This window comes from Varroa jacobsoni, unplaced genomic scaffold, assembly GCF_002532875.2.
Source record: "Varroa jacobsoni isolate VJ856 unplaced genomic scaffold, vjacob_1.0 scaffold_1423, whole genome shotgun sequence".
In the NCBI taxonomy this organism is placed as follows: Eukaryota; Metazoa; Arthropoda; class Arachnida; order Mesostigmata; family Varroidae; genus Varroa; species Varroa jacobsoni.
Window position 1 is genome coordinate 547,782 of NW_019214325.1, and position 27,755 is coordinate 575,536.

The 27,755-nt window shown below is 37.0% G+C and overlaps 5 protein-coding genes across 6 annotated transcripts; all 5 read right to left on the minus strand.

Moving 5' to 3' along the window:
* Positions 1-1,387: 1,387 nt before the first annotated feature.
* On the minus strand, positions 1,388-27,755 carry LOC111269873 (cell adhesion molecule DSCAML1). Its single transcript, XM_086972269.1, has 21 exons — positions 27,260-27,755; positions 26,396-26,551; positions 23,571-24,125; positions 21,735-22,124; positions 20,768-20,920; positions 16,027-16,440; positions 15,525-15,680; positions 13,287-13,455; positions 11,944-12,035; positions 11,263-11,670; positions 10,832-10,975; positions 8,187-8,561; positions 6,992-7,139; positions 6,472-6,649; positions 5,738-6,169; positions 5,435-5,579; positions 5,226-5,321; positions 4,723-4,914; positions 3,949-4,119; positions 3,170-3,390; positions 1,388-2,897 (listed from the first exon to the last, which is right to left on the minus strand). The coding sequence occupies exons 1-21, from the start codon at positions 27,753-27,755 to the stop codon at positions 2,826-2,828; spliced, it is 5,163 nt and encodes a 1,720-aa protein (XP_086828395.1). The 3' UTR covers positions 1,388-2,825.
* LOC111269877 (neural cell adhesion molecule 1-like) lies at positions 8,653-10,819 on the minus strand. Of its 2 annotated transcripts, XM_022849776.2 has the most exons (4): positions 10,458-10,819; positions 9,904-10,308; positions 9,009-9,152; positions 8,653-8,789 (listed from the first exon to the last, which is right to left on the minus strand). In XM_022849776.2, exons 1-4 carry the CDS (start codon positions 10,528-10,530, stop codon positions 8,737-8,739), a joined length of 675 nt encoding a protein of 224 aa, XP_022705511.1. In that variant the 5' UTR covers positions 10,531-10,819; the 3' UTR covers positions 8,653-8,736. The 2 variants fall into 2 exon arrangements, with proteins under 2 accessions (XP_022705511.1, XP_022705510.1); XM_022849775.2 differs by lacking the exon at positions 8,653-8,789 and having other exon boundaries at positions 8,857-9,152.
* Positions 16,489-18,396, minus strand: LOC147752195 (cell adhesion molecule Dscam2-like). The gene is made up of 3 exons (XM_086972290.1): positions 17,700-18,396; positions 16,849-17,001; positions 16,489-16,732 (listed from the first exon to the last, which is right to left on the minus strand). The coding sequence occupies exons 1-3, from the start codon at positions 18,259-18,261 to the stop codon at positions 16,716-16,718; spliced, it is 732 nt and encodes a 243-aa protein (XP_086828416.1). The 5' UTR covers positions 18,262-18,396; the 3' UTR covers positions 16,489-16,715.
* Positions 19,272-20,404, minus strand: LOC147752196 (cell adhesion molecule DSCAM-like). The gene is made up of 3 exons (XM_086972293.1): positions 19,930-20,404; positions 19,587-19,739; positions 19,272-19,349 (listed from the first exon to the last, which is right to left on the minus strand). Exons 1-3 carry the CDS (start codon positions 20,402-20,404, stop codon positions 19,345-19,347), a joined length of 633 nt encoding a protein of 210 aa, XP_086828419.1. The 3' UTR covers positions 19,272-19,344.
* Positions 23,756-26,357, minus strand: LOC147752197 (contactin-5-like). Its single transcript, XM_086972289.1, has 2 exons — positions 25,604-26,357; positions 23,756-24,521 (listed from the first exon to the last, which is right to left on the minus strand). Exons 1-2 carry the CDS (start codon positions 26,130-26,132, stop codon positions 24,289-24,291), a joined length of 762 nt encoding a protein of 253 aa, XP_086828415.1. The 5' UTR covers positions 26,133-26,357; the 3' UTR covers positions 23,756-24,288.

Below are 27,755 nucleotides of genomic sequence, written 5' to 3' on the forward strand. Positions count from 1 at the left end.
CGATTGGCAGTTGAATACTCTTAACTTTGGTATCATTGATTTTCATTTAGGTGATTGATTTTCCTTTTAGTTTTTTATGTAATACCTTGGATATTGTTTAAAATTTTCTAATTTGTAGTTTCCACAGTGCTGAACAATTCGGCCCGAAGTCTACTAGCAAACTCTTTTCTATACATAATCGGCGAACGGAAATTTATTATTACCACTATTCTTGTTAGTATTTAGTTGGCTTACTAGCCCGACTTCACGTATCGTATATTCGTCAGTTGCTTATTTTAAAGATTAAAATGGTTAGGTTTATGCGTAACGAAAAACTAACTCTTACACGTTCAAAGATTTTGAAGTGTCAAATTCAAATAGCCTGTGGCAAGCGTGCTTGCCCAGAAAAGGCCGGGATAGATAAACCACCGAACAAATATTTTAATATCACACATCTTTTTGCTTGTATGAATCACATGCAGATATTCGAGCCATATAAAGCTGAATAAGAATGTAATAATGGCTTATTGTTTTCGTTACTAACTTTTGTACAGATTAAGTTTTATCAACCATGACTTACCCCAAATAATGGTTTTCAGTTTATTTGCCGCTTAAAGGTTTGAATCTTCCTTGCGCCTCACAGTCGAGACAAAAACAACAATGAAAAATCATCTTTTCATTCTACTGGTAAACGGCAACCCGTCTAGAGGCGCGACCGGCTTCATTCGCGGGCTTCCCTCTATTAAGCATATGTCGTGCAGGCCAAGGGAGCAGGAGAGGTGAGGGGTGACTAATCTACAATGAAAAGTTCTGCAAAGGGAACTCTCTGTTCGGTATATCATCGCTCCCCGCAGGGCCAGCGGCTCTTTCGTTATAAAGTACGCTTCCGCGGGGGAGAGAAACAGACCACACTTTAGGGTTCCCCCGCTCAAATCATGCGAGCTTGGGGTCAGCAGTTTGATATGAGAACCCCAGTGGTAGAAAACAGGCGATTTTGGGTTCCTAGTGAAAAGGATATTCAAGAGTTTAGATAAGGAAAATGATCAGAAACCGAAGATACAGAAATTTGTAACAAACTTCGCAATTTCACTTGTTACTTATCAACCCGAATTATTTTTTTTATTGGCATTGTATTTCTTCATGATATTGATTATTATTCGTATCGGTTAAATCTTAATTATCGAAGAAACGTCAATAACCAAGTTGAGTTTAAATGTTATTGAGATAAAAATTATTCTTATTTTTGTTACTAAGAATAGTTTCACTCAATGCATGCATCCATATTTGCAAATACAGAACCGAAAATATCTTGATACAAATATGTAGCTTTTACTAGCTGTATAATTTATGTGATCAAGTATCTCATATTGAACCAACCAAATCGTCGTAAATTAAAAACTCGTTCAAAGCATTGTAAAAACGATGTAATTTAATCTTTATTTCCACCCCGTTTCCATAATAGATGGTAACGTGAAATTGACGTATATCACGATAGTAGTATCATTCTCTTTGGTTATTACGCTCATCGTTTCATAATATAAATATGTAAACTCTCATCCCCACACTTATGTTATAATCGATTATATTATTTTGCATTCATTTTTCGTAATGCCTCTTTATTATTATTATAGTACATAGATGTGCATAAATGGAACTGAAAGCAGTCCTCTAGTAATGATCATTTACAATGACTAGTACGTTGTTTCCTTGATCGCTTCTCCAGAAATCAACACTCTGTCTGGACTTTTGGTAAGCGGTGAAGATCTTTGTCCATTTCGTATACCCTACTAAGTTTTTCTCTAATATACTCATTCACATTCACAGACAAATACATGTTACCTTTGTCAAATAATCTCTATCGGAAGGTATTCTTTCTGTTGTAGACGTCTTGCTGCATGGGGCGCATTTGCGTACAGTGCCACTGCAGGTTCGAAGAGGATCGTTTTTATCGCATTCATGTTTGACCATTGAAAATGTAAGGAAAGTGTATACTCAAGCAGGTGCCAATCAAGTTGCCAACCATCATCGCCATCGATATCAGCAACATTATAGTCAAATTCGAAAAACTATATATTGTATAATTTATCTGTATTCGAGTAGGTCCTTTAAAGGTGCGCCATAAAAATTGTTCACTGATGCTCTTTCTATTCACATATGCCTTAATGCATATGTATGATTAATTCTTCGAGCTACATTAACGTATGTAGATGTCAGTTACAAGTTAAGTTTTAATACTGTCGACATATAATAAGAATAGTTTCGTTTCTGTAAATATCCGGTACGTAATGCTGCAAACAAAAAAGCCGTCCCCAGAAAGCCATGTTTTCCTTAATTTACACGTTTGTACGTATATTGCGATCACGCGTCCAGATCACTTACGTGAGATACATTCACACTGATTTCAATCGTGGCTCAGCGTTCTCGTGTTAAACTCCTTAATATTAATAACATTTCAAGGTGAGCAAATACTATTTTCGTAAGAATTTCCAGGGTGTACAAATCTGTTATACCGTTGTAATCTTGATCAATTTTCTTCCGAGGAACAAACCTGCACGCGGAAACGAAATCCTAGTTGAACTGCTCTGTAAGATGCATTTAAGCAGGTCTTGCTATTTTCAGTACGTTGAATTTATTCATTGAGCACTAAATTAACTAGTTGAAATTAACAACATGGTTATATGGAGATGGCTCATGTTTTCGATATATGTTAGGATAGCCAGTATTTGATGTTACTACAAAATAACTTTCGTGGTTATGGCTGCCATTGAGGTCAATATACGAATGGGTATATATGGCTAATATTGATAACTGTTAAGCATGTCTGTCTAGACGACTCTTCGTTTCTTTTATTGGGCGCTGTCGTAAAAGTGTCCCGTGGCTTTGTCGGTGACCTCCGTTGGAATTGGTAACGGTCGGTTCTGAAACAGCAAAAAATTTTAATTATCAAAGTAAGTTACCCTATTTATAGCCAATCTCGCAAAAAGGTATATTGCTCTGTTTGAATATTACGCAGACTCTTACGAAACTTGTTTCTGGTGTAGATTTCGAATACTCTGCGATCTGTGTGTGTAAATGCTTGCGTCACATAATAAAGCGGCTTTTTTACGCGAAGACAAGTACGGAATCCCATATTAACATGTGCAAAGTATCACTGCGTTGCATCATGGACAAATTCAAAGGTGTAGTTTACCTTAGGCGCCTCTTTGCGACTCCATGTACCAGTATTGTTGGTGTTCCCAGTAGTTTGGACAAGAGTAGCAGCGGTAGTTGCCTGCATTTGTGCCGCCTGCGCCTGAAGCTGAACTGCCGCAGAATCAGACTGAGTCTGAACAGTGCCATAGGCGAGAGTGAACTCATTTCCCGCAGCATCCACACAGCGCTGGGGCATCACCGTCCCATATAACGCTAACTCTGTCGGAAGTCCATCATACAATAACACATAGCCCTAATGTTAGTCTTTTTTGATTCAACTAATCGAAACAAATGATTACCTTTAACCTTAAAATGTCCTTTTTTTGATTGGGGGACACTGATCAGTTTCGTTTTCCTAGTCGATGCTCGTCGATTATCCTTCCTATGGTCTTTCAGATATGATCGCAATCACTCGCGCGTGCAAAGGATTATTATAAACGTTTCTTCGTAAAGTTTCCGATAACCATAAAGCAGAGAAACGAATTTCAAAATGAGTAGATAAGTATAAATATGTCGAAACGTGCTTTGAATGCTGATTTATTTATAGAATGAGTCAGGTAGTATAAAGTAGTAATAAAAACATGCTTTACTAGATGTGTTTATTATACTGCGGCGTTTTCATAATCATAACCTCTATTTACCTAGTGTTGACATAACGCAAAGAACGGAGGAACTTCAATCGTTGTGGAAATGAAAGGTCTCTAAATATATTTAAACGTTGAAGCAGTGGTAGAAAGCGCATTTTTTGATGCACTATTTTATGATCTCGGTTCTCACCCTGTTGTGGTAAAGGCTGTTGGACGTTCTTCATTTGTCGACAGCAAATATACGAGCTGACCACGATGACAATTATTGCGAGAGCAAGGGCTGCTGCTGGGACAATGAGGTACATGTTGAAGTAGAGTGGAAGTTCTCCGTCAGTTTCGAACATTTCGACTAACATGTCCGCTGTAGGTGTTGTCCGTGTCAAGATTAGTGAGAAACATAGTCAACAGAACAATATTTACGATGTCAACACATCAATTGAAGTAATGTACTAGTTACTTGTCTTCGCTTCTTCTATGCAGTTTTAAAAACTTCCTGAAAAGCTCAAGTTTAACGCGAAAACTCAATTGTCTTTTTATAGAAAAGTTCTGTCAACTCAATGTAATTAGCGAAACTGTTTACTCATTTAATGGAAGCATTTCGCAAATATTTATTTAAGCGGTCGGACAAATAGCATAGTAAGAAGTACAGTGAGGTATCGCCCGTGCGTATGTGTTATATTGTCGGCTGATGACATCTTAATAACGAAATCCATTGAGGCCCGGAGAGTTGGCTATTTGGTCGCCTGATATAAGGTAAAAGCAACCGTGAATTCGCCGAGGTTACGGTATCAGTCGAAATCAAACTCACTTATAAATGACAAAGCATTCAAATATTTCTCTGTTAATGTTTGACACTAAACTTCATTGTAGACCTACTGTAATTTTACTTGAACTACTACTGTTTGCGTCAATGCAATAAAACATCGAGCTGGTTCATGATCATTTGGTTGACTTGTTAACTTACGTGATCGAAGTGTTTGAACTTTGAGAATTTGTGAGGGGTCGCCCCGTAAGATTCCATTAGATGCTGTAAGGAATATCTCGTACGTGGTGCCACTTCGCAGACCCTCCAGGGTGAAGCTGTTGCTCGTTGCATTCACTATGATACTCTCAAGCCACGCGCCACCGTCAGCTTGACGATGATGCACCGTATAATCTAGCGCATCATGAGCCAGTAAATGTCAAATAAATTTAGTTTATGTTATATCATGGCTGTGCAAGAAGACACTCCTTGACATCTGCGCAGCTCATTCGAAAATCGTTTAGTTATCGAGCTACAAAATTCCTGCCAATTCAGCTTTTTTGGCAGCTGTTTATGTGCATTCGATAAGAGAGAATGACAAACGATAATGTTACTACTACACTATTAAACAAGGAACTCAGTATAATCTACATTTTATACCATTCAGGGTTTAAGTCCTGTCCACGATGCGACGTTTAAGGTTAAGCGATTAGATAAGTACTCACTAAACTTCAGTCCTCCCGTGCGAAGTTGCCAGTGGACTTTGATGGATTCTGCAGTGACAGCATCCACGAATAGACGTGGAATATCGGGTGAATCTTCTGTAATTTTAACGTTCACTAATCATTATTATATATTTAGGTATAAAAACATATTTTATAAGTCCGTTACTTAGTTCAGAATCAACAAACCCTGTTGCCTATGATTTCCTTACCGCCAGGTCTAGTCATGACCAGTCTTTCCGGACTGGTAGGTCCTGTTCCCGCGCGATTGTATGCTTTGACCGTGATCTCGTACTCCGTTCCCTTATTGAGACCTTGAAGTATGAATTCATGCGTGATATTGTTCGTCTGGTCCACCTTTTATTAGCGAATGTGCAAAACAACACAAATAAAGAATGAGCATCTTATGATCTACAAGCGTAGATACTCCGTGTATAAGTAGTATGTTCCGCTGTCGTATATATATATATACATTGCAATGGAATACCACTTATAATTAACTTAGTTTCACTTACCCTCCTGTACGATGCACTTCCATCGGAATTTTTCGGTTTGAAGCCAATGTAGTAGCCTTCGATATCACCATTCCAGGCGTCTTTTTGAGGGGCCTTCCATGACACCAGCACAGTCGTTGGTCCTTGCGTTATGGCGTTCACATCTAATGGAGGCGCTTCAGGCTCTTCTTCATTCGTTGTGAAAGTCACTGTGCGGGACGGTTCGCTCTTGCCCATGTTATTCTCAGCCGTCACGCTCAGTACGTATTGGGTCCCTGGCTGGAGGTCGCGCACGAGAGTGACTTGCTGCGCCCATGGAATCACCATTTCTTGTAACCTATACGATACACCATGTTCCTTCCAGTATTGTACAATGTGTTTGGTTATAGGGCTATTGCCATCGTACGAAGGTGTCCAGTGCACCGATACGGAACGCGACCAGATATCACGGACCTATAAGGAATGTCGTATTTGACTTAAGCTCTGAAATGCATTTCATGAATACTTAAGCTACTCTCTGTGCTTGTCTAAATAGTCTAGAAAGAATTGCTTTTACCGCAAATTTTTACCGCAATTATTTACCGCAAAAAATTATAAAAAATGCAGGTGCTTGAATAATTAGGCTCTTGTTGAAACAGACCAGGGGTCATTAGTTTGAGTCCCGCCAATGACAGATACTACACAACCCTTGGAGATAAATATAGCTTAGATTGCAGAATTTAAAATTTAAAACTACGGTGCATTTGCTTATTTACCTTAACATCTTGTGGTGGTCCAGGAACATCTTTGACGATAAGTTTTACTTTACGCTCATCACTTCCAAACTTGTTTTCGGTGTTACATGAATACAATGCTGAGTCTGTGCGATCGGTCTCTCGAATCAGTAGTTCAGAGTTCATGCCATCCGTCGTAATTGACTCAACAATCTGGTACCTGACGATAATTAGAAGGGTACAGGTTTAAATACTGTGAGGGCTTATATGCATCAATATTGTGTTTTCGTCCAGGGCTTAAGCGAAAAAAAGAACTAAAAGCATGCTTTTAGGTGCTTTAGCATGCTTTCACAGAAGTCCTTAAGGTCAGAATTTGTTTAGTGTTAATGGAAATACACTAATCATGCACATTTTGAACCATTTGGGGTGCAGCTATGAAGTAATTTCACAACAAACCATCATACTGATTTGTATAGGTATATATACAACTTAAACTCGGTATCGTTGATCGTAAAAAATTTAAGTAAACTATAGTATTACTTAAATATAACAGTGAGTCAACCTCGAACTAGTCCTTTTGTCTAGTTTGACGTTTCCTTTCGACCACACGATGGAGATGGGGTGATCTCCGAGAGCGTAACATTTCAGCCGGGTTGTTTCAGAGCGGCGGGATGTCACGACAGCAGTTTTCTCCTTGAATCGGGCTGGAACTATAATACAAACGGCAAAAGAGAGAGGTATCGAATTTAAATGTCTGCAGGCAGGGCGTAAAGTTGAAACGTAAGTTGGCTAATTCAACTCATTAAAGTAAATGGTTCACTAACACTTTGATAATTTTTTTAAACTCCATCACAAATTGTGTCGATAATTTAATACACGGTTAGTCTGGCTCAACCCAACGCAATTTCATTAGTTCACAGACCGCTTTGTATACGGAAGAGAGTATCACACACATGAAGATCATATACATATATATTATGATTGCTTCATAATTAAAAAAAGTAAATTGCAAACGGTCGTTTACTAAAATTATTACAGATTAATTTCGTACTGAAGTTATTTTTTCCCATCATCCAATTTATTCGTTATAAAAGGTTCAATATACATATAATTCAATTTGCTGTCGACAGGTTTCGACTCAGTTACGAGCAAGACGACCCTGAGGCGCAACAATCTGCCAATGTAGGATGACAATCTTTTTTACGTAGCATAACAATAATTTGATTTATTTTACCGTAACTTACTATGACACATAGTTCAATACCTATATCATCTTAGGCAAACACATCTGCATTACGTCGTTCTGATGTGTTTATTCCGGAGATAAATATGCACAAAAATGGTGGAATGAATATGGTACCACTAAGAGACAACGTTATTCGTCGGTGAATTTTTCCAAGAGAGTTGGATGCTTCGCAGCGGTATTCTCCCGTATTGAGCACAGATACTGAAGCAATTGTAAAGAATCCGTTTTCGTGTTCTGTGCCATTGATTTCATCAGAACCTGAAAAATATGTTGTTTTAGTGTCTACTAGTAGAAACGTATTTACAAGAGGCTTATTTGTACATTTTATACGTAGGCAGGCTAGTGTATCGGTATTACGTTAGCCTGCCTATGAGTAAGACGGAAATACTTAAAATGCATGACACATCAGGAATATATATATAAATATTCAACTAACGATATGTTCATAATATGTGCTTTTACGGTAATGTACCAGTAAATATGGGAAATTTAAATGCGAACATATTAATACCTTTTATAAGTTTAATTGTTGGCTGAGGGTGTCCAGCTGCCCGACAGTCAATAGATAGCTGTACACCTGGCACTGAATTTATAACGTCATTGTCATCATTGAGCCAGCGAGGTTTAAACTTTAATGCAACAGTTACAGACATTTGATCTGCTCCGAAGGCGTTCTTGGCGGAACAAGTATAGTTTCCTGCATGGTCTACGGATAATCTGTCAATTTTTAACTGTCCTTGATCTTCGTCGACTAGAGAGACTTTAATTCCGGTTACCGAATTTAGCTGATTACCATCTTTCATCCAAGAGAATGAAATCGGTGGTGTGCCTCTTGATACCAAGCAGACCAAAGAAAGGCGCTGTCCCTCTGAGAGATCTTCGACAACTTTAAACGGTGAAATCCGAGGTGGAACAGAACTTGTATGGCAAACGACATACAGTGGCAATATAATCCATGGAAGTGCAATCCGCGACAGTTGCATGGTGGTGCAGGCTCTACAGCCATACACTACGTTAAAATGAAGGAGAGCACCGTTATACCTATCCAACGAAATGCATGCCTAAGGCCTTGGATTATGGTACCGGTGGCTCCGTCCTGTGGGACACTTCGAAACTAACACATTAAACACGATAGAGGCCATGCGCTTTTATATATTTCATAAAATAGAATAAACGAATGGTAATTAATAAAAGACCGTGTTTATTATAGAATTAATTCGATTTATGTTCACCTGACAATATAAGCATTAATTTTGCAAACATTTATTTGTCAATTCGGATCCGTCTGCGATAAAAGTATACTGGCGGGCACAGAGTTTTGCTAATTCGTTACCGCTAAGATGAAGGGTGATGGTTTTAGAGATCCTTCCTAGAGAATTAGAAGCTTCACAATTATAGTCGCCTTTATTTCCGAATGAAACTGCGTTAATTGAAAAGATGCCATCCCTCACGTGGGAATCGTCGATTCTCGTGCCGTCTGAAATATATAGCAAGTCTAGGTATTTAATAGAGTTAACCTCATGTGTAAACAAATATATTCGAATCCAACAGCATTTAAACGTCTGTTGGATATCTATTACTTTCTACTAGATTTATAAAACTCTAAAAATCGCTACTTGAAACTTTGCAGCTTTCGACTTAATCCTCACTAGCGGCCAAACAAACTAGACCGTCAGATATTATAGGATAGTATCGCAACAGTTTGGGTTTGTTTGAGCATTTAGTGATCCAGCGCGGGCACATATTATTTAGATATTCTAAAGGTATTTGTATTACAAAATAGATCATTTTGTCACGCTCTTTTCCGCGCAGCACAAGCACAAATTATAGGAAGTGGCGAGTTTTAGAGAAGCTCTAGTAAGACTCCACAAACGTGTCTCCTTAACATTGAAAGTAATTTCACATATCAGTAATAATATTACTTTGCTAGTTAACTTGCGTCGGTGCACTAGTTCAATCATTTGTTAACTATATCTATATTCTCTGTCAATAGCTCTGTAGTCCATTACCCCCAAATATGTGTCTACACACCATACCACTCACACTAGTTGCATATACAAGAGTGAAAAATTGCAATTTGAAGTCCTTCAGCGGTCTAAAATCATCGAGAATCCGTTACTATGATTAAGATTTGATGCTACCCTGTGACAAGCAAGTTTACTTCAAGAATAGCGAACAATATAAGCTCAAGTTAGCCATACGTATATTTTGATAAAGAATCAACATACCTTTATGGATTTTCACCACTGGTAATGGATGTCCAACTGCTTCACAATCCAACCTGGCTTTTTCACCAGCTACAGCAGTTAAAGTTTGATTTTCGTTGACGTTTTTCCAACGAGGTTTAAATTTTAAAGCCACTGCTACCGAAATTTGATCTGAGCCTAGGGAATTCGTTACTGTGCATGTATAATTGGCTACATGCTCAGCAGTAAGCTTTTCAATTTGGAGCTGCTCTTGAAAATCATGGTAATGGGCGATTTTGACATCGCTCCGAGAATCGATGGGTCGTCCGTTTTTGCTCCACGTAAATGAAAAAGGTGGAGTGCCTGATGCTACCGAGCACAGCAGAGATAGGCGCTTGCCCTCCGAGAGATCCTCAAGGACTTTGAAAGGCGATATTTGTGGCGGAACTGTAATAGACATGTCTTTATTAGGCATCGAAAGATATAAACTAGTATTATATAGTGCAAAAGGTGTCTGCACCTGCCTATTATGGATTCTTACGAAAATAATAATTAAATGTTTTATGTAAAAATGTACTTACATGTAATGTACTAACCTTGGCATTCTGCTCGATGCCACAATATCCAGATATTAATCAGACTCCATCTTATAAGAGTTCTTTCCTCCATACTAGCTAGTTGAAAACACAAACCAGAGTCGCTTACTAATGGCAGTCACTATTTTGTACCCACATTGTTGATACCGGTGGCGCCTCCTAGTGGGACATTTTGTAACCTTGTGATAGTTTATGAAAAATAAAAAATTAAACGCATTTTGTTCTATCTATTGATTATGGTCAGAATTCTTGTCAGTTCACTGGAGCATGTAAGAACATAACATCTTTGCGATGCAATAATTATAGAAAAAAGTCAGTAGACAATGTTCGTATCCTGAGAATTCGTCTGTATTGAATTTAGAGCGGCACTTTACCACTGAGTTTAACGGTGACAATTTTAACGATTTTTCCAAGACTGTTGGAAGCTTCACAGTGGTATTCGCCTTTATCGTTAGATGTTAATGACTCGATAGTTAACAGGCCTCTTACCAACCGATGATTATGTATCTCAGCTGACCCTGGAATATTCAGAAATAATATTCTTGTGATTTTCGCGACACTAATAGTGAACGCTCGCTATATATTTAGAAAAATGGTGAAGTACTAGATATTTTAAAGAAAAATTTCGTTGCACATGACTAAAGCTTTTCAACTCACCTATTTGCTTTGCTATGCACTACGTTAAACAATTGTTACTAGTTAGATAAGGAAAACCTGCCTATATATATATATATATATATATCTGAAAACCAATAACATAGATGTGTCGCTCATTCTAAATTTAGTATAACGCATTTTCTCTTACCTTTAAGTATTCTGATAAGAGGCTGGGGAAAACCGATGGCCCTACAATCTAGCTGTAGACTTTCTCCAGTTACCCCTAGAATATCGTGGCTTTCCTCACTCTCTGCTGCCCACTTGGGTGCGAATTTCATAGTCACTGGAACTGTCATCTGATCTGACCCATAAAGGTTTTTTGCGTTGCATGTGTAGTTTCCCATATGCTTGGCTGTTAAACTGTCGATTTGTAATTGGTCTTGGAAATCGTCAAAGTGAACAATTTTCAGCCCGGATTGGCCTCCAATGGGAACGCCATCTTTTGTCCATGAGAATGAAATTGGAGGGGTCCCCGATATCACTAAGCATATAAGGGACACGCGTTTTCCTTCTGATAAATCGGTGACACTTCTATGGGTAGCAATTTCAGGGATAACTGCAAGAAATGTCATGTTTAGCTGATAGCAATTACATGTGACAGACTCACTCCTATATATAATCATATAATCACTCCTTTTTTGATGATACTTGAAAAGATTTTCCCGCGCAAACGATGTATTAATAACAAAAATGGGAGGTTTGTTTGAAGAAAAAATAATTTTAAAAATTTTTTCAGCCTCCTTATATTGCCTTCTCGTCGAATTCTATTTTCGCATATTGTCTTACAACCAAAAAAAAACTATCAAAAATTTTGTAACACAGTACATACCTTGTCCGATTGTTCGACCGAAAGGTAAACACATTATTAACAGGCAGACAAGCATGTTGATGCATATTTCGTGCGTCGGATATACGACCGACGCCATTGCTGTGCTGCACTCGGAAAAAACAGTATCGTCAATAACTTAGCAATACTAGTAGCTCCCTCTGGGGGAACTATTTGGAAATTGATGACTTAACGTGAAATGCCCATCAGTAAGGGAAAATATTATTGTAAAACGAGATTATTATTATCTATTCAATTCGTTACAAGGACGTGATCGTGTATCTTATATTTAGTCGCGCTGAGTTACTCTGTTAGACTTATAATTTGAAGGTCGGCTGATTTGAATAAGTGGCGCTAAAACAAAGCAAGTTTCTATAACAAATGCACAACGTCTATGAGTCAATATCACAAAAGAACTACCGCTAAGTTGAAGCGATACTCTTCTTGAGATTTTTCCTAAAATGTTGAAGGCTTCGCAGGTATATTCTCCTTGATCTTTTGGAATAATTTTATGAATTGTTAGGTGACCAGGAATTATATGATAGCGATCGTTCGGGCCAAGCTCGACTTTTCCTGAAATTTGAGTCATTGTAAGAGTGAGCCAATAATAAAAATATACGTGAGATATATAAATGCCTTTAAAATGTGCATTCAAATAAGTACATTCAAATCCTAATTATTTTCAAGTTAGTCACTTAAAAGTAAACAAGTCAAGAAACAATGAAGCTTTCGTATTTAGAACAGGTCTTTGTATAAATATACTATTGAACTGAAATTCAATTATTTTTCACTTTGCTTTCAAGATGCTAATGAATGACTTTTCCACAATATAAAAAATTTACTTAAAACAAATCCTTGAACATCAAGGGAGTATCAGACCAATTACATAAAATATATCTATCCAAACCTTGATGTCATTCTTTTCCAATACCTTTATATATGCTCTTGAGTTGCTTAAACTATAGCAACATCATCTGATAAACACAAGCTTTCCTAGACGCGATTGCAAAAAAAATAGTATTATTCAAATTCTTTTGAAAAATGGAAATGCGTAGCCTTTACTCAACAGAAACCCTTTGAAATTTGCAAAAATCACATACATACCGAATTTAAACTTGATTGCAGCTGCCGGATGAGCTATGACAGAGCAATTCATGGTGAAATTTGCACCCACAACTCCATTGATCGTCTGATTTGGCTGGTTCTCATTATTGCTCCATTTGGGTGGAAATCTCATAATAACCCGCATTATCAGATGGTCTGACCCATAGAGGTTTTTTGCATTGCAAGTGTAATTTCCAATATGATCAGTTGTAAGTTTTTCAATTTGCAGGTTATCCTGGTACTCATCGACGTGTACAACACGAATATTAGGCACATTCCCAATTGGGGAGCCATCTTTATGCCATGAGAAGGTTATTGGAGGTGTGCCCGCACTAACTGAACACATGAGTGTAAGGCGTTTACCTTCCGAGAGATCATCAGGCATACGGAATTGTGTAATTTCAGGAGGAACTGAAAATAAAAGAACGGCGAAAGTGTTCATAATGAGCTGTCTTGACAAATGTTGCAAATAAATCGACTTGTAAATCATCCTGAACAACGTTGACTATTAAAATTTATTTCATATGAGGCATATATCATTTGGACATTTAAAATACGTAGATACTCACCTTGAGCAACGGCCAATGAAAAAATAAAAATAAGAAATGCTAGCATCATTTACGATATTAGCCTGACGACTAAGTAAGCCGCCATTTTGAAAGTTGAAGCAAAGATTTTGGATCGATGGCCGATACAGGTGGCGTCCCCTGGAGGGACAAACAGACATCGCCGAAATGCCGCGAATAAATGAACATATTCGACGGGTATTCATGAAAACAAACAACTGCGAAACAATTTTTTAAGTTGTTACAACCCCTTTTTGCTTATATTGTGATAACGGGTTCTGAACAAATCCGTTACTGTATAAATACAAATAGTTTAGCAATGACAATATTTTATCTCGGTTACAAGCTATATAAATATTTCGAGGTTAACTGTAAACAAATACCTGATATGAGTTGCGTATTATTGAGTGTTCACATTAAGTTATCTACACTTTAAGCTCTTTAGAAGCACCGTGGGGATATAAAAAAATGAAGAACAAGTGAAAGTTTTTGGAAAAGGTATAGAAATACACTAAACAGCATGTGGTTGAAAAAAATACTGTGTCTTATCATTCCCGCAACTGCAGTTGCAAAACTTTGCAATGAAAGTTATATTTGTACAACAAGACATCAGCTAGTAACAACAAGCTGTATTGTTTTCGTAATAAAACCAAATAAATTGTGTATCCTGTATTTGAATTATTCCTTATCTTCTGTCGATAACGAAGCAATTTGAATAAAGCCGTTAGGTAATAGACTTAACATCGGTAACGTAACTTTTTTGCATGTTTGTGTACTATCTGCAAATTGGGCTCTAGACATACCGCTTGAATCACAATTTTAAAGTAGGTATCTCGCCTCGGAATGTCTAATGAAAAATGTCCAATTGCATAGCACTCAAACTGAACACTCTTGCTGCTTACTCCCGTGATAGGGTGTTTGTCATTCGGGTAGGTTTTAAATCTTAGCGCAAGTGCAAATGACATTTGGCCTAAACCACACGCATTTTTCGCAGTGTATAGGGACTTGCCATATGATGGCTCTAAGTTTGAAAATTCAAGGAGTCTTCATATGATCAGCACAATGAACAATTTTGTCGTTACATTCAGACAAAGAAAAATCATTTCGCCAAGGAAACGAGATAGAAGGCTTCTTTTGACAACAGCACATATCATAACCAGTTATTTTTTCACCTCTAAAGTTTTGGATAATAGCAATGGCATTATCTGAAAGATGGCACGGAATCTACTACGCACCGAAGAAGTGAAAAGCAATAATCCAAGCGGCTACGCTATAATAGCTTTTCGTGGCCACCGGACAGTTATGGTGGTTCCGTCGTAAGTATTTGCGACACATATCCTTTAGAGAATATCGTCTAGTGGTTAGCTAGTAAGTAAACAAAATATAAAACCAACATAATAACACAATAATAATACAGTAGCACAAACAAAACTCTCTTCTACTTAAAATACAACGATGAGCATAACTCACATCACGAAGTTTTTTCAGTGCTTAACCAAAAAGGCCAATGACATAAAACTGGTTTGAACTTTTAAGGGCGTTCATCGTTTTACTTACAAATCAGCATTTGGATTGGTACGAGGCGTACGGTAAAAAAAAGTATTACATGTACTTCTTTTTATATTATATTTTACATAAATATGCTAGATCTTTTAAGTAGGATGAGACTGGTTAATCTGTTAATCATAAAGAACGAAATATAGTAAAGCAACTTATATAACCCATTTTCAGGTAACCAAATTATCGAATATTCCGCACATGAAGGCACAGATACAAGAATGTTACGTTGCAAAAAAGTGGAAAAACAAGGACGTGTTAACAGTAATATGTATAGAGTGCGCAATCTTTTAGATGTCGATGAAACAATACTAAAAGAAGCATTGAGTCCAATTAGATACACTGTATTGCACAAACCGGTGATAGTAAGGGATAGTGTTCTTTGGATGATTCCAACAGAGTTTTCAGCCTCACACTCATATAACCCTTTGTCTTCGGGGCTGAGGGATGAAATTCGCAAGAGTCCTTCGTCAAGACGCTCAATTCGAGCTGATGAAATCAACTTGGTTTTATCTGAAAAACAACAGTATTAATGTCATCACCTAAACAAAGCTACGGCTAAATTATATATGATATTACTTGATTAGAGATCTACAGATCGAAAAATGCATTACCATTGTTACAAAGTTAGACTGATTAATCACAGAGCAGGTCTATTTATTTATTTAAAACTTAATATTTGGCATGCTTACTATTTACGTTTAAAAGTGATAATTTTGTAACTAATTCTTCTTGTCAAACATTTTTCTTGGTGAAAGAAAAATAACCAAGCCAAAAATACTGCGTTAGAGCAAAATATGTTAAATAATATATGCATTTTTTAACCAATACATTTTCATTAAATGTAAACAGAAAATACCTTTAAAAATTTTGATTGTAGGTTTGGGATGTCCAAGTGCTGTGCAGTCTACGTCAGTCGCTTTACCAGCTACTCCTGAAATTACTTTTATATCCTCAGATAAGTTCCATCGTGGTTTGAATTTGATGACAACCGGAACAGATATCTGATCAGATCCGTGCAAATTCTTGGCACTGCAGGTATAGTTGCCAACATGCTCACTTGTCAGCCTTTCAATCTCCAGAGTTTCTTGATAGTCACTATTGTGCATAATTTGAACCTGGTCGCTAGGTATTATTGGAACATTGTCTTTCCGCCATGAAAAAGAAATCGGCAATGAACCCTTGCGAATAGCGCACAGCACAATGAACCTCTGATTTTCTTCTAGATGCTCAGTTTGCCGAACGGAAACGATTTGAGGTGCTTCACTCGCCACTTCAAGCATTAGCAGGGTGCAAAAGATAAATTTAGAGTAGACGAGTTCGCTCATCATGTCTGCTAGAATGATGAGCCTCCATATTGGACCCGCCGCAAGCTTGGATTCATCTATAGTTCACAGTCCAAGTGGCGCCGCCTAGTGGGACCCAATGATAATCAGGTATCGACGCGGCCCGTTTCTAAATATTTAAGTAGCTATTTCAATGTTGTTAATGTTCTTTTGTAATACAAATATAATTGATTATTTGAGGTATGTTCACTACGGATCCGATTTAACATTTTGTCGAGTCTAAAAGTAAAAACAAAAACGCAAAACACGATAAAGGAATTAATCGGATTATGCACATAATAATCATAATGGAAAAAAAGTATTTCCGGAATAAATGCAAATATTTTTATTATTACCAATGAGCATTAGGGTAATAGTTCTCACGATGCGGCCTTGACTGTTTGAGGCCTCACACAAATAATCGCCTTTGTCTATAGTTAGAACGTGTTTGATGGTCAGTAGTCCTTCATCAAAGGACACTCTTTTCGTTGAAATCATTTGTACGCCTTCTGAAAGTGTTGAAAATTTTAGAGATCTTAGTAGGTAATTATTTAATTTTTCTACTTGTTTCAGATACTCTACAAATATACAAAAGTAATTTTCATTTACGGTATTGGATCCTCCTTATATTTAGATATGAACAAAAGTTCAATGTTATGAGCCCCACGACGTTTCACATGTAGCTTGAGATTGTTTAAATCATCTACCAATAAAAATCTAAAAATGTTTTGTTTGTGATCGCGATCTCTAACCAATTCCATTTTTTGCATAACGCATTATTATCTGCATTTTAATATTCTGATAGAGATACGGCAAGGCAGACTTTAAAACATATATGGAAACCAGTAGCTCAATTGATCTCTATTCCCAAAGGGGAGAACAATGCGGTTTACTCAATATGCTAAAGCTAACTCTACCCATTGATTCACTTTCAATTTTCAGATAATTTTTTGTGTCTTCGATCTTGAGGCAAAATTATCCAGTTATTTAAGTATTATTAATTAATGTACAGACAACTAATAAATACCGTGTATTCTCCTGTATTTGATAAGCTGTATTTGATAATACGTCATTTAGAATCGATACCTTCTTCTAATTCACTTGACCCTGATGGCCATATTTAACCATATTTGTTGCAACATAGAGGTTTAGAAGCGCGTTTCCTAAATGCCACAGTAACAAGCGCTAAAAATGATCGTTATTTCACCTTTATAAATACGAATGTTTGGTGTAGGATATCCTTGAGCTCGACAATCCAGGTTAATACTACCTCCAGCTTCTCCTTGAATAACTGCGTCACTAACACCAGACTTAGTTGTACCAGCGCTAGGTAAAGTCGTTATCCACCTTGGGCGAAATTTAAGCTTTACCTGCACCGACATTTTGTCCGTACCGTGCATATTTTTGACCGAACAAGTGTAATTACCAACATGGTCTGCGTTCAGTTTCTCTATCTGCAGTGTTTCTTGGTAATCTTCTGTATGTAAAATTCTCAGCTCGTGGGTAGGTACGATTGGAACGTTATCTTTCCGCCAAGAAAATGAAATTGGTAAGGACCCTTTACGCACTGCACATAAAATAGCCAGCCGTTGACCTTCTTCCAGGTCCTCGGGGTCTTTTAAAGGGGCTATATGCGGTGCAACAATCGTCGCACTGCAATCACAAATGAAAAAAAGCACAACAGCCGCCAGACACCATGCGCATTTGCAAATCGTTTTCATAATGCTGTCTGAATCTAATAACGATGTTTTGCTATAGGATGTCGCCATTTTTCTGCCGCCATGGCGTGTCCCATAGCACTCTTAATAAGACGAGTGGCGCCCTCCTTCGGGACTAAAGGTAGATTACTCGCTTAGCATGATAGGAGGACTAATTTGAATCGGATAAACACCTAATGAGTTGATTTTTCAGTTTGTTATATCCAAAAATTCAGACTGATGTAATCTACTTCCTAAATAAAATAAAGATTTATTCTAAGCTGCGTTTCTGCACATTATAAGTCTCTACATTTTATATTAAACTTAATTCTGGATCTCTTTCATAGCGTAATATTACGCAGGAAAGGGTTCATTCTTTTCTAAAGCTATGACTCATTATTCGTAATCGTAATTATTCGCAAAGATTGTAATAATCTACCATCATTGATAAAAACGCTATATTCTATAAATGCATATTTTACTTTAGAGTTACACCGTTTTGTTTTGCTTCTGTGGTACTAGTTTTAGTAGACAATTTGCTACAAGACGAATTGCGTTTGCCTTTCATCTAACTCTGTCAGAAAGTAATACTTGTTTCTTAATAATAATTTTTCTGTAATAATATTTTTCGCATTAGCTGCCTGTTAAATTCATGAATATTACTCCAAACGACATTCTCTCTGAGCCTTTCCTATGTTTAACTCAGTCAAACAGGTTCCATTTAAATCATAGAACATCTAACTTTCATTTTCAGGCGCTTGGAAACATTGCCATCATAGAACGGTCTTTAATCAGGAGTTCATGCTTCTGTAAACATGTCAGATATGAAGACAGCTAACAAACGACATCTTAAGCAAAACTGCTTACCCACAGAGTGCACTGGCGATGAACTAGATTACGTAAAAAGTGATATGCTGCAAAACGTAAAAATCTTTTGTGTGGGCTCTGCAAGACTTCATATAACTAGTTTAAATAAAAAATATATATGTATATATCGGAATTTTTCCTACATGATTCCCATACCGTATTTTTTTACTTTAAAATAACAATAATAATTAGCTTGTTCGAGAAAATTTACTTACCCTTTAGTGGACAGTCACAAGCATTGGAATTTCAAAACGTTAACGCGATGTCCTCGAATTTAATCAGCATCCTTCACTCTTAAACACCAGATGAATTCATCTCTATGCATTAACGTATAACTTAGCGAAACTTCGACTAATAACGACAACATAGTAAACAGGGTAATTTCCTCTTATAGTTCACAGTTTTCGCAGAAGTATGGAATTTCAATGTCAGTTATGAGTATAGCCGATGCTATTGACGTTCAATTCAAGGTGGCAATATGCGTTCGTAAAGGACATTCATAAAAAGTGGAAAATTTGATTCAGTTTTACCATTTAAGTAGATTTTGATAGTCTTCGTCACTTTTCCAACGGTATTCGATGCTTCACAAACATAGCTTCCCTTGTCATCAGCTGATAAATGCGGAATTTCCAAGAGGCCATCTAGAAATCGAGTGCGACTGGAGGAGACGAGGACGTCATTTTCTATAATAAAAAAAAAAGAAACCTGTCACAACTAAGTCTACCTGATGCAATAGACATATATAGCGCTTTTTAGCAGATTATATATATCCCAAATCTACGATTCTGTTTCATTACGAACACATTCAAATTTGTATTAAAATATGAGTGCCAGTTTGTTAGTACTACAAGGTCAAAAATTATTAGTACTCACCTTTCCGGATTGTAACACTAGGCGTTGGGTGTCCCACTGCTCTGCAATCAACACGAACCGCTTTGTCTGCTACTCCATGGACTTCTCGACTGTCATTGTTAAGTAGCCAGCGAGGTTTGTATTTCATTACAACTTGAACCGACATATGGTTCGAGCCAAAAGCATTCTTAGCTTGACAGGTATAGTTAGCAACATGATTAAAACCAAGACTGAGAATTTGGAGTTGTTCCTGAAATTCGTCCAGATGGATGATTTTCACGTCTGTTGAGCTTACCAATGGGTTAGAGTTTTTTCTCCAGGAGAACGAAATTGGAGGTGTACCTCGCATTACTGAACATAAAATCATAAGTCGTTGACCTTCGATAAGATCATCGGGTATTTTTATGGGTCCGATATGAGGGATTTCGTTGGCAAAACAAACACCGTAGACGGCAGACCAAAGAATTACCCATAGCAATCTAACAGAGCGTGCCATTTTTCGGAAATGCAGATTGCGGCCATCTTGATCCCGCCGTAAGCTTGAGAACTAGATAAGAACAAAACCCGTGGCGCTCCCTGGCGGGACCAAAGCGCAACCTCGCTTGCAGCAATCAATATTATGCTCATAGTAAGTGACATTTGTTCCCACACGTTGTTATTTATTTACGTAACAGAAGCAGTTCAGTTAAAAAAATATTTTTGAATGTTCAGGATGGTTTGTTTCAGTTTGATTGACAGCCTCTTCGATTCACAAAATGTACAGTAGCGCGCATATTTAAAAGAAGCGCGCCAATTTTATTTAAAAGAGAATAAGTTTCAGAACCGTACAGTATTACAAATAGTCAAGGGAAATTGTTACCGTTGAAGTGAACCTTTACAGTCTTCGTCAACTGTCCAATAACATTTGAAGCTTCACAAATGTAATCGCCTTTATCCTCAGTCTTAAGATCAGAAATTTCCAGGAAGCCATCTATAATTCGAAGGCGACTGGAAGGATCGACGGGACGTTTATCTGAAAACAAAATGGGCCTGTTTACCTACGATGTATCCAAGTAACTGCGTCAATACGTGCATCATTTACACATAAATTTGCAATTTTTTTGTTGAAATATCTGAATAAAATATTGTTTCTCCTTTCAAAAGAAGTGTCGGTCAGGTAAAGAGGCGCAGCAAACCGGGTTAACCTAAATTAGCTCGGATAATGTTAATGAAGTAATGCATTTTATTGATAATAACTGGTGTTCTTATTCAAAATAGGTACCTAGATGTTTTTAGATGAACGCTCAGAATGAAACCTCATATTCAGCGTCAACTGTGTCAGCTCAACAATCGAACACTTGAAATAGCTGGCTTTATATTTGTGAGTCAAATTAACATACGCACGGTATTCTCTGTCTTGCTTTCTTAAAGCTTCGTAACCTGATTGAACTGTAAGCATACTAAAATCATAGTATTTTATATAATAAAAGCTCTTCAATATGTGTTTTATAGGTAAAAAGTCTGCCTGACGTTAGATTCAACGTTAAATATTGGTCAGTATTCATTCTTTCTAATAACTAAGCTCATAAAAGAGCGCACAGGTAGACCTCTCAGAACATAGCTTCCCACAGATCTAAAAAAATATTAAATTGAATTTTATGACCTACAATTGGGTAAAAAAAAGGTAATAAAACGGCAAACTGCATTATAGATATGATTTTAATGAAGTAAAAATAGCTGTATTGGTATGCTTTCAATTTATGGTTAGACTAGCACATTTATATATTCTGAGTAAGATGAAATCGAAACAGTTAAGCTAGTAAATACGACATCTTTTTATTACCTACCTTTTTGGATTGTCACTACAGGCGTTGGATGTCCTATTGCCCTGCAGTCTATATGAATTCCCTTGTCTGCTACCCCGTGCACTTCTTCACTATGATTGGCTGTGATCCATCTAGGTTTATATTTCATGTTAACTTGGACGGACATGTGATCCGAGCCGAAGGCGTTTTTAGCCTGACAGGTGTAATTAGCTACATGGTTAGATCCAAGACTTAAAATCTGAAGCTGCTCTTGAAAATCATCCAGATGGATAATTTTTACATCATTTGAAGTTGATAAAGGACTGGAGCCCTTTCGCCATGAAAATGAAATCGGTGGTGTTCCTCTAAGCACCGCACATAAAATTATAAGACGTTGGCCTTCCACGAGATCATCTGATACTTTTATCGGTCCTATGTGGGGCATTTCGCTTGCATAGCATGTGCTACATATTGCACATAAATAAAAAATCACAAGTAAACTAACCGATCGCGTCATTTTTCCTGCATGTGGATATCGCCATCTTGGTCCCGCCGTGAGCTCAAAAATCCAGAAAATCGCTGTACTGGTGGCGCTCCCTGGCGGGACCCAGGACAAACTCTAATGCCATGATGGTTGCTCATATTATCATTTTGTTTTTGTACATATATTATTTTACCATTGACTCAATATTGCTAGTGCACAGTAATCTTAATAATGAATCACTTGTCTAGAATGCGATTGGAATATAAATCCTGCTATTCGGTTTTATCATCGTGACAGCATGTACAATTCAAATAAGGCGCGGGCTTTTGCGTTATGAACAGGTTTGTTTTTACAATATTAAATAAATTGGCTAAATATTTTAATGAATTATGCAAAAAAATTACTGACTGTGATATATAAATATTTTTTAAAATAATTTATCATAAAATAATTTATGACTAAACAGCTAATGAAACAGTTGACAAGTTAAACAAATATTAGTTGTATTGAGGTACGAAAGAAAAGTACACTGTCTCTTAGCGCTCCTACAGGAATTTAGTTTACCATATAATGTAGGTACCGTTTAGGTAGACTTTCACCGTTTTTATTATTCGTCCTATAGTGTTCGAAGCTTCGCACATATAACTGCCTTTATCTCCTAATTTCAAGTTAGTAATCTCCAAGAGGCCATCTGTGTTTCGGAGGCGGCTAGATACTATAATAGGAAGATTATCTGAAATAATAGAAAATACCAGCATTATAAACGAAATCATATTTCTTGAAATAAAGCCAGAGCACACTGCACTATTATAACGCTATTGGCAATCATCTACATAAAACAAAAAGTTAATTAAATTCACAATTAAGGTCAACTAACAGATTATCAACTGAATTATTATACCTCTGCCTTATATAGGGTTACATATTTTGTTCCAATCCGTCTGAGGCAATTTGGTGGTGAAATGACTAGTTTCTAGCTATATATAGGTAGCACTTCATTGACTAAAATGGTAAATTGCTGCTTTGTAGGTGTGCAACTTCCTGAGAGTGTCTGTTGATTTAAGGAACCTTAAGAAGAAAGAACTCAAAGAACCTACTCCCTTTACAATGGGGTACAAGAATTTCATTATAAATGACTGTATTATTCAACTAATGGAAATCAATAATTTGCACCAGTATTGAATTTTGAAAGCGTATGTATAATCCATAGCCAATTGTATTGTTGTATATTTGAGTGTGGTATGCTCACTCCTATATAAGGCATAAAACAAGACGGTGAACCATGGTGATAATGCTAATTAGTAGTCGTAAGCCATTTGGGCAAGTCAGTTTCGACTGGTATTAAGTTATTATGATTTATATTGATTCGTGGTGAGCACCAAAATATTACGCACCTTTTAAAATCGTTACTGTCGGCGTTGGGTGCCCCAACGCCCTACAGTCGATACGAACTCCTTTATCTTCTATTCCGTACACTGCGTCACTGTTATTACTCGATATCCACTGTGGTTTTAATTTCATCACAATTCGAACGGACATATGATCTGAGCCAAACGCATTTTTGGCCTGGCAAGTGTAGTTAGCAATGTGAGCGGAGCTCAAACGAGAAATTTGAAGCTGTTCTTGAAATTCATCTAGATGGATAATTTTCACATCGGGTGAGCCTACGAGTAATGCCGAATCCTTTCGCCACGAAAACGAAATTGGCGGTGTACCCCTTAACACTGCGCAGACAATCATAAGCCGCTGACCTTCAACAAGATCGTCAGATATTTTTATGGGACCAATGTGAGGAATGTCGCCAGCGTCGCATGTATTGGGGATAATCGATACGAAAAGAGCTAAAAACAAGCTAGTTGGCGGCGACATCTTTTGCGGTGGGAAGACTGCGGCCATCTTGGTCCCACCGTGAGCTTGAACCCAAATAAGCGCAATACATGTGGCGCTCCCTGGTGGGACCAGCGTGCAACTTCTATGACGTAAACAATATTCGGAAGCTTATTTAAGTGCCAAGATACATGACTCGTATAATCTTAATCTGTAAAGTTAAAGCTTTAGATTTTGGCAGTTCTGCACCCTTCAAAGGAACTTATGAAGTAGACTAATCTTTGTTTAAAGTATGCGCGAACCATTATAGTGTGATAAATTTGCTTTCAAAAATATTGTTTTAATTAAATGTAGCCAAAACTTACCAGTCAGTGATAGGTTTATCACTTTAGTAATAAATCCAAGGGTGTTAGATGCTTCACATGTGTAGGATCCCCTATCGGATAAGTTTACTTGGTTTATTTTTAGTAGACCCTCTTCAAAATGAATTCTGGATGAAGTGAGAATCTGTGCACCCTCTGAAACAAAGAGATTTATTCTGTTATGACAGCGTTAGTAAAATTAAAAATACATTTGAAAACGCATAATAAGGAACATTTTTTATTAAAGGCTTTAAAACTCATCATTGCTTAAACAATACTTGCGAAGTGTTCATTTTTTTCTTACTCTAATCGTATAGATTATCATTTATTCCTAGACAAAGCGTATTCGTTCATCTTTTTAAAACACTAGCTATTATTAGATATGCTGCTAGTAAACCACTACAACTCAATTGTTGTAGTTCAAAATTATTGCAGTTAGGATGTTTCGATTATTAAACTAAGAACATGCGCGGTCTGCGGCACCCTATGTAAATATTCGTTTATTACAATTATCTACATCAAAAGTTTCGTGTTTGAGTTATCATAAATTAGTAGTAAGAATATGAATAAAATTATACGCAGTTTCTAACATTATTTTTGTACGAGCCTGTTACTGACCATCACAACTATTTACCTCATTGATCTTTCGAAATGGGTACTTAGGTTACAAGGTCGACTGAAACCGAAAGTTTGTTTTCCCTTGAAAAAATTCGCAAGCGTATGTTATATGCTTATAGGCATAGTACTTCGTATACTGATTAAGAATAAATAGGTAGTAAATTAACAATCGATGGTGACATCGCATATAGGCTTCTTTAGATAAATTAGTTTCGTGACCTTTTTATAGTAACAGAGATTTCATATTAAGTTGTATGTGCGTGAATTGCTGATAAGGTTGCAAACAGCAGTACAATTATTACCATAAGTATAACATATATTACGTTTTGTTAGCAGCGATAAGCAATGTTTATCGGTATTTTTTTTTTTACTAAATACAGCTTTTTTCTGATAATGCAAGCTTTTTTATGATTATTATGATCATTAGAACATAGACATTGAAAAGAAGCTTATTTTGAATCGCGTACACGAATCGCCAGTTACAGTGCTATAAATGTTAGTAAAAAGCTCTAATTACGTTCGACCATCGAAAAGATGAAGCACATAAAAGCTGCCAAATGGTCGCACAGCATTGCAGCTTGAAGTATAAAATAATTAATATAGGAATACGTGACACTTACCTCGATGTACAGTGATTTTCGGGGTGGGGTAGCCATATGAACGACAGTCGATGGTAACACTGTTACCAGCAATGGCTTCCACTAGAACAGCATCGTTTGTTCTAGCCGTAGTGTAAGAAATCCATTTCGGAGCGAACCGGAGGAGTACGCCAACGGATACCTGACTAGACCCATGCAAATTCTTTGCACTACACGAATAGTTACCTACATGCTCTGGTAAAAGTTTAATTATTTGTAGGGTTTCTTGATAATCATCGTTATGTGCTATCTTGATATTGTCATCTAGCACAATCGGAACATTATCTTTACGCCAAGAAAATGAAATTGGTTGACTTCCCTTCATCACAGCGCACATGATAGCAAGCCGCTGACCCTCTTCAAGGAGATCGGGTATTTTTAGTGGACCAATCTGGGGTGGATTGGAGCTCACATATTTTGTTATAATAGCTAAATACACGGCAACACCTATGATAAACTGATCCAGGCGATGCATAGCTTGTGAGTCGATCCGCGTTGTGCAGTCAGCCATGTTGATGCCGCGCTGTAAGCTTAATTGGAGTCAATGGGTAGTGTAGTACCTGTGGCGCACCCTGGCGGGACCGAGGGAATCTGAATGTTGGTTGCGAAATTCAACTTAAAACAGAAGTATAATCGTTTCGAGATCCTTGCGTTGCTATTACTAGAGCATCGCTTTGTAGTATTCATGCAACAGTATCTTTTGTTATCGGTGTTCTATCAACAGATAACACATGAAGAAATAGAAGATCGTTGGAGTGAGAAGATAAAAATTACCGGTAAGAGAAATCTTCACACTTGTATAGATAGATCCTACTGCGTTCGATGCTTGACATGTGTAGTCTCCTTTGTCTGAAAGGTTGACGTTCTCGATTTTAAAAAGACCGCTGGTATCAAAATGAAATCGAGGATTATTTATGATTGGTTTTCCATCTGTAAAGATATAAAATACGCGATTTTAAATGATTGATTTCTTAAATCTAATATGCTATTAAATCTATAATAATGAGTAGCAAAGCCTTGATAAGCTACCACATAGTTACCATAGACAAGTCAAAGATTTAGACTGAATTTCCAGGTTGCAGGTGTGTCTTCCTGTGTAATTGAAAACTAATAACACAATAATGATAGCAGAAGCAATTTGTTTAGAAGTTTAGAGATCTTTTAAATTTGGCCAATTGTACTTTTACCGTGTCGGGTAGTATACACCTTTTAAAAATTGAAATTAAAATTAAAAAACTGTCGGCTTTTTACAGTACTACAATTAGACATGTATAAACAGCGCAGTGCAACACTAAGTTTCTGCTATAGTTACCGCAAATTGTCAAAAAGGTTAAGTAAGCCTGTAGTGGAACATCAGGAAACATAGTGTATTATAGAAAAATCAAATTTTTTACCTCCTAATTAAAGATAGAGACAGTGAGTACATTAAGGTATATTAGAAGGTTACTGATCACATATTTTGGTATTTTTTAACATTCTAAATTAATTATTTTTCCAAATCGACATTTTAGATTGGCATTTTAGTAAATAAATCCTTATAAATAATTTATATGAAGATCACAAGGTATAAAAAATAAAATGCTCAGTCACATTACTTTTTAGATATCCAATAAAATGTATAAAAATAGGCAAACTTACTTCGCAAAATACTGACGACTGCAATCGGATGAGCTTGTACACGGCAGTCCAACATCACAGTTCTGCCGGCTTCAGCTTCAACAACACGTGGCTTTCCAACAGACTCGCTAATCAGCCAGCGAGGTGCAAAATTAAGAATCACGGGAACCGTCATTTGGTCAGATCCATAAAGATTTTTAGCACTGCACGTATAGTTACCGACATGATCTGGCCTTAATTTTATAATTTGTAAAGATTCCTGGTATTCATCGTTATGAACTATTCTCACCTCGTCATTTAAAAGAACTGGTAAATTATTTTTCTTCCATGAAAATGAAATTGGTTGATTGCCTTTGAGTACAACACAAACTAAAACGAGCCTCTGGCCTTCTTCTAGGTTATCAGGTAGTTTCATGGGGGAGATTTCTGGAGGAGAGATGCAAAGTATCGCTTTAAGCAATGCACAAATAATTACGTAACCCGTAAAGGCATAATGATCTTTAGGTGCCTTTGCCAT

Bases quoted from the DNA above. Each gene is read 5' to 3' on its own strand.
- LOC111269877 (XM_022849775.2), bottom strand. From the start codon at position 10,530: ATGGAGGAAAGAACTCTTATAAGATGGAGTCTGATTAATATCTGGATA. The intron at 10,309-10,457 runs GTTAGTACATTA...TGTCTATTACAG, and splicing joins GCATCGAGCAGAATGCCAAG to TTCCGCCACAAATATCGCCT. The intron at 9,153-9,903 runs GTATGTTGATTC...TATATATTTCAG, and splicing joins AGTGGTGAAAATCCATAAAG to ACGGCACGAGAATCGACGAT.
- LOC147752195 (XM_086972290.1), bottom strand. From the start codon at position 18,261: ATGGCGACATCCTATAGCAAAACATCGTTATTAGATTCAGACAGCATT. The intron at 17,002-17,699 runs GTGAAATAACGA...CAACACTTTCAG, and splicing joins AAACATTCGTATTTATAAAG to AAGGCGTACAAATGATTTCA.
- LOC147752196 (XM_086972293.1), bottom strand. From the start codon at position 20,404: ATGGCACGCTCTGTTAGATTGCTATGGGTAATTCTTTGGTCTGCCGTC. The intron at 19,740-19,929 runs GTGAGTACTAAT...TTTTTATTATAG, and splicing joins TAGTGTTACAATCCGGAAAG to AAAATGACGTCCTCGTCTCC.
- LOC147752197 (XM_086972289.1), bottom strand. From the start codon at position 26,132: ATGGCTGACTGCACAACGCGGATCGACTCACAAGCTATGCATCGCCTG. The intron at 24,522-25,603 runs GTAAGTGTCACG...TCTTTGTTTCAG, and splicing joins GAAAATCACTGTACATCGAG to AGGGTGCACAGATTCTCACT.
- LOC111269873 (XM_086972269.1), bottom strand. From the start codon at position 27,755: ATGGCAAAGGCACCTAAAGATCATTATGCCTTTACGGGTTACGTAATT. The intron at 13,456-15,524 runs GTTTGTGCAATA...TTTTATTTTCAG, and splicing joins ACTATCCCTTACTATCACCG to TTCCTCCTGAAATTACACAA. The intron at 4,120-4,722 runs GTAAGTTAACAA...CAACACCTACAG, and splicing joins AGTTCAAACACTTCGATCAC to CGGACATGTTAGTCGAAATG.